General features: G+C 28.7%; 1 protein-coding gene across 1 annotated transcript; it reads left to right on the forward strand.

Annotated features, from left to right (window-relative positions):
• Positions 1-2,627: 2,627 nt before the first annotated feature.
• On the forward strand, positions 2,628-4,682 carry LOC136078167 (uncharacterized). The gene is made up of 2 exons (XM_065793272.1): positions 2,628-3,147; positions 3,281-4,682. Exon 2 carries the CDS (start codon positions 3,297-3,299, stop codon positions 3,900-3,902), a length of 606 nt encoding a protein of 201 aa, XP_065649344.1. The 5' UTR covers positions 2,628-3,147; positions 3,281-3,296; the 3' UTR covers positions 3,903-4,682.
• Positions 4,683-4,974: the final 292 nt, after the last annotated feature.

The raw sequence follows: 4,974 nt of genomic DNA on the forward strand, positions 1-4,974 counted from the left end.
GTTTAATTTTCTTTGATTACCAATAATCTTAGTAACAATAATACAACTCCAACACCGATTACCACGTCTCTCCAATTGCGTTTTCCATTATGCAGATCTATCTTCCACAACTTTTGTAATGTGTCTGCATTTGTGAAAACTTCTTGTTTAATAAATCTTTCCGTGAAGCATGAAATCAGATGAAATAACTCATCATAAAGGAAAGAAACTAAATGACTTGGAAATTGCCTAAGAAATTATTTTACTAAATTGGCAACAGATTTGAAAAAAACAACTGATTTTAGCTTTGATTAGAGGATCTGTTATAGTTTCAATAACATTCTGTGCAGTAATAGTCATCGGAAGTCTTGACCTTTCTAGATAAGTTTTCACATTATTTAAAATTTCAAGAGCTCTCTCTTCAACTGCGGTATTCTCTACCCACCGCATTACACAAAATTTTAAAGGAAATTTTACTTTACCACCATTTATTGATAAATATCTGTTCTGCGAGCAGGACTATTTTTAAAAGTCTATATAAAGAACTTAATGCTGAATTAACTTTCCAAACAGCTTCTTTGTGTCCCTTCTGAAATGCCTGATAAACTACATGGAGGCTATATGATCCAATACTTATTAACTGAATATCAAATTTAGCACAATTACTTTCTTCTAAAGCATCAAAATATTTCCGGCTCACACTGGGTCCATCCATAGAAACTTGAATTAATTTTGGTTATAACATGTCCCCAATCACTGCATTAAAGCTGTCTTTCAGTTTATTAGCAGTTGTATGTCACAAAAAAGCAGATGAAAAGCAACGAGTAATAGCTTTATGTTTCTCTTAATCCCAAAAGCACACACATATATCCATTTGGCTTTACTGTATTACTCCATTAAGTGTCTTGTCAAACATTATGCACAAAAAATTACATTAAAAATATTTTGCAGAAGAACATCATGGAAGTAGGTGACAATACCATGAGTTATGTTATAGACAATCTTTGTCTTTCCAAGCTTGTACTGCTTAGCTATTATTTCACTGTCAGGAAACATTTATTGAAATGTTTCTCCTATATTAGTACAGGACATAAAAGATTCATGGAGGGATATAATTCGTAAAACCCAGTTAATTTCTGCATTTGTGACTTCATCTTGTATAACATAGCTATCATCTGTTTTCTGAAAGCTTGCAAGACTTACATCACTTAATAAACACGAACTGTTTTGGAATAATACTGTTCTTAATTGATTTGTATCTTTTACAAGATTTTTTGAAGCTTATTCTTGGGTCGATGTTTACTAAATAAAGGATAGAATGGCAACTGATTCTTATACAAACTAACACTATCGGCATGCTTTTTATTACTTCTTTCATGACTTTTTTTTGTCTGAATGCCCATTAGGGTGGAGTGATTTTGGAATCAGAACTATAGTAACCCTGGAGTAAATAGATTATCAAAAAATAATAATAAAATGTATAACATGTTCTTGCTAATAATGCCTGGAAAATGGCTGGTTCACAAAAATGTACATTTATTTAGACTTAATCTATTTTCGAGGAAAACCGCCATTTTTTGATTTTTTTTTCAAAGTGGGCATGCGCATTGCGCATTGTTTTGTTGTTTTTAGATTTTTAAATTACAATTTATTAATAGCAAAACAATTTATAGAAAAAATGCCTAAGAGCAAATCCAGGAAAACTCGTTTGGAAAATAGTTTAAAATACGGAGGCCTCCCATCAGAAATACCTTCAGCTGATATTTGTTGTTTTAATCTGAAATTATTGTACTAAGAATTTTTTATTATACTTTGATTTCACTTCAATTAAACTGAAGTAGTTGATTATTTTAAAAAATTATATTTAAGGTCCCTTCTGAAGACAGGGCATATATTTGTGACCAGAGAAACAAGATTGGTCCAAAAGGTATTTATCAGCTAGGAAAGGCTAATTTAAAATCTGGTACATTTACTCCGGAAAGGTTAGGTCAAGTAGAGCTTATAGATCATGTTAAAATGCCTTATGCTCATAACTCATTGATTGATTCTGGTCACATATCTGAAGTTTCAGCATCTGATCCAGATGTTTTGGTAGCATATATATGTATATTTGTATATATATATATATATATATATATATATATATATATATATATATATATATATATATATATATATATATATATTTAAACAACTTTAAAAAGTATTCTACACAATAGAGTGTTCAATGTTCTTAAAAGAACAGAGCAATTATATTAGTAGTAGAAAATCACTTAACAAAAAAATATAAATATATATATATATATATATATATATATATATATATATATATATATATATATATATATATATATGTTATAATAACCTACAAATGAGTACTCAATGTTCTTAAAGAACAGAGCAATAGTAAATTAGTAACAACACTTATCTAATTTTTTTCTTAAATAAATTGTGTCACCATCTGTAAGTTTATCAGGAAGGTTCCTGACTATAATAATAGAATATAAGAAAAAAATTAAATGCGTTTTATCTAATTTATATATATATATATATATATATATATATATATATATATATATATATATATATATATATATATATATATATATATATATATATATATTGCAAACAGCACACTGGGGCAACGCTAAAACAGCTTTGTTTCAACGATTTCAACATTTTTTAAATGTTGGCCCTACAAAGTGTGCTGCTTGAGATATATGGTTTTTTTTATATTTTAAATACTAAATATTTTTACAGGTAAATGATTCTGAGGAAGAATATAATCCATTAAAAAGTTCTCAATATAATTTAATTAAACTTGATAGATTTGCAATGGAGGCTGTCGGGTATATAAAATTTTCATACATATTGAGTTTAGATGAGAATTTCTTAAACATACTATATTAAAAGTATGAAAAAAAAATCATAAGTTCATTGTTCATCCCCAGTAGGAGAGGAGAGGGTGAATATAGAATGTTAAGGGATCACATATAGATAATATACTTTGCTTTTTCAGTTTTGTTTATTTATTTCATAGTTTCTTATTTGTAATAATGATGTCTCATCTCGTGCTGCAGCTGCACTAGCGAATGCTCTACTTCTAGATTATGTAATCATTAAACATGGAGATTTGAATCAAGTTGTAGATCGAAGCAAAATTGAGAGGTAAAAACTATTTCATTATATAAGTTAGACAAATATAAATATATCTCTTTATTTATTAGTTTATATAAATGCTTATTTACAAACCATTTAATATGATATTTTGCTAAATATAATACTTTGAGTTGTTTTATAGAGAGAAGAAGAAAATAATGTCAAGATATGGTGATCAGCATGATAATAATTTAAGTAACTTGGTGTGTTTGGGTGTTGATGGTAAAGATGATAAAAATGTTCTTCAGTTTAAGGATGTCATTGAAAATGGAGAAACTTGCTTGTCGAGAGTTACTGAAAAAGAACATCATTTAACTTTTACTAATGAAAATAGTTTTAAAAATGGTTCATATCTCTCTCATAAAAATCTTCCATCAAATGGTGCAACTGGTTTACTTCAAAGTGAAGTTGTATATAATGTTCTGAAAGAGTATGATAGTTTAAATTCAGTACAAGCTCTTCTTCTTGATAATACAAATGTCAACACAGGTTTCAAAACTGGAGTTGTTGCATGTTTAGAAAAGAAATTAGAAAGAAAAATACACCTTATCGGATGTACTTTGCATCACAATGAACTTCCATTTCGAAAAGTATTCAAAATAGTTGATGGCAGTTCGAAGTGTCCAAATAAATTTTCAGGACCTATTGGAAAGCAAGTTTCTATAGATTTCCATCTTAACCCACAAGTGAAGTTTACCAAAATTGATACTCCAGTGGAGATACTAAATATTCCCATTGAAGTAATTAATGATTTAAGTTGTTAATCCCATATTTTTTAGAAGAAAAATTGGTCCACTAAACAACGCAAGATAGTTGACTTTAGCAATTCGAATCATGGCTTTGTATACTCGTACTGAAGCACCAAGTCTAGAGCATGTAAGGCTTGTGAATTTTATTGTACAAGTGTATGCATAAATTTGTTTTCTTATCAAAAGGTCTTCTAAATTTATAGATTCTCCGAGTATATTCTTTAAAATGACAGAACAGATAAGAAAGCAAGATGAGGAAATACAGAATATTTGTTTTAAAAATCTAAAAAAAAATTCATATTGTCTATTGCCTGAGAACTTTTTATATTGTATGCTTAGAGATGAAGATTCTAACATAAGGGAACAGGCGTTACTAGTCATTAAAAAACTCAGGACAAGTAAAGATAAAGAATGCCGTGTTACAAATATTGCTAATGTTGACATAAACTTTTAAGCAACTTCTTGGACAGAATTAATTGACTTTAAAAAAAGCAGTGAACCGGCATCAACAATATAGTTGAAGGATGACCAAATCGGTACACTAATTGCAACTAAAGAAGTTCCGAACTTACTTGAATTTCCTTCTCATGGACAGAGCAGAGAACGCGATGTCAAATTAGTTACAGAGGCTAGTCACCAAGTATATGGCAGAGAAGCTCGTCATAAATATATTTTGACCAAACTGAAATCCAGGGAAATTCGACCACATTTTGTAACTAAAAACGACTTTGTGGTTTTTTAATAAATAATTTTGTTATGCATTTGATGTTAATAAAACATCTTTATATGAATGTACTTGCTTTTACTTTTTTGATTGCGAGCAATATAAAAGTGTGTTTAGGATTTAGGACCAATGCAGTAGTAGGGTAGTGGTAAAGTGTTCGACTCACATTTGCAAGATATTTATTTTAGGAAATATTTCGCATATGCTCGTCCCTTTGGCAATTGAAATTTTATATTCATAAATTTAAGTGTTTATAATATATATAAAGTGTTTATAATGTAAAGAACAATTAAAAAAACAACTTAAAAACATTTTTGGATTTTGGTGATGGAATCCATGACTATTTTTATTACTACTAATTGT

The sequence above is a fragment of the Hydra vulgaris genome, chromosome 03, assembly GCF_038396675.1.
Source record: "Hydra vulgaris chromosome 03, alternate assembly HydraT2T_AEP".
NCBI classification, from domain to species: domain Eukaryota; kingdom Metazoa; phylum Cnidaria; class Hydrozoa; order Anthoathecata; family Hydridae; genus Hydra; species Hydra vulgaris.

What these genes read in the sequence shown, in the direction of transcription:
- LOC136078167 (XM_065793272.1), top strand. Translation starts at nt 3,297, where the DNA reads ATGTCAAGATATGGTGATCAGCATGATAATAATTTAAGTAACTTGGTG.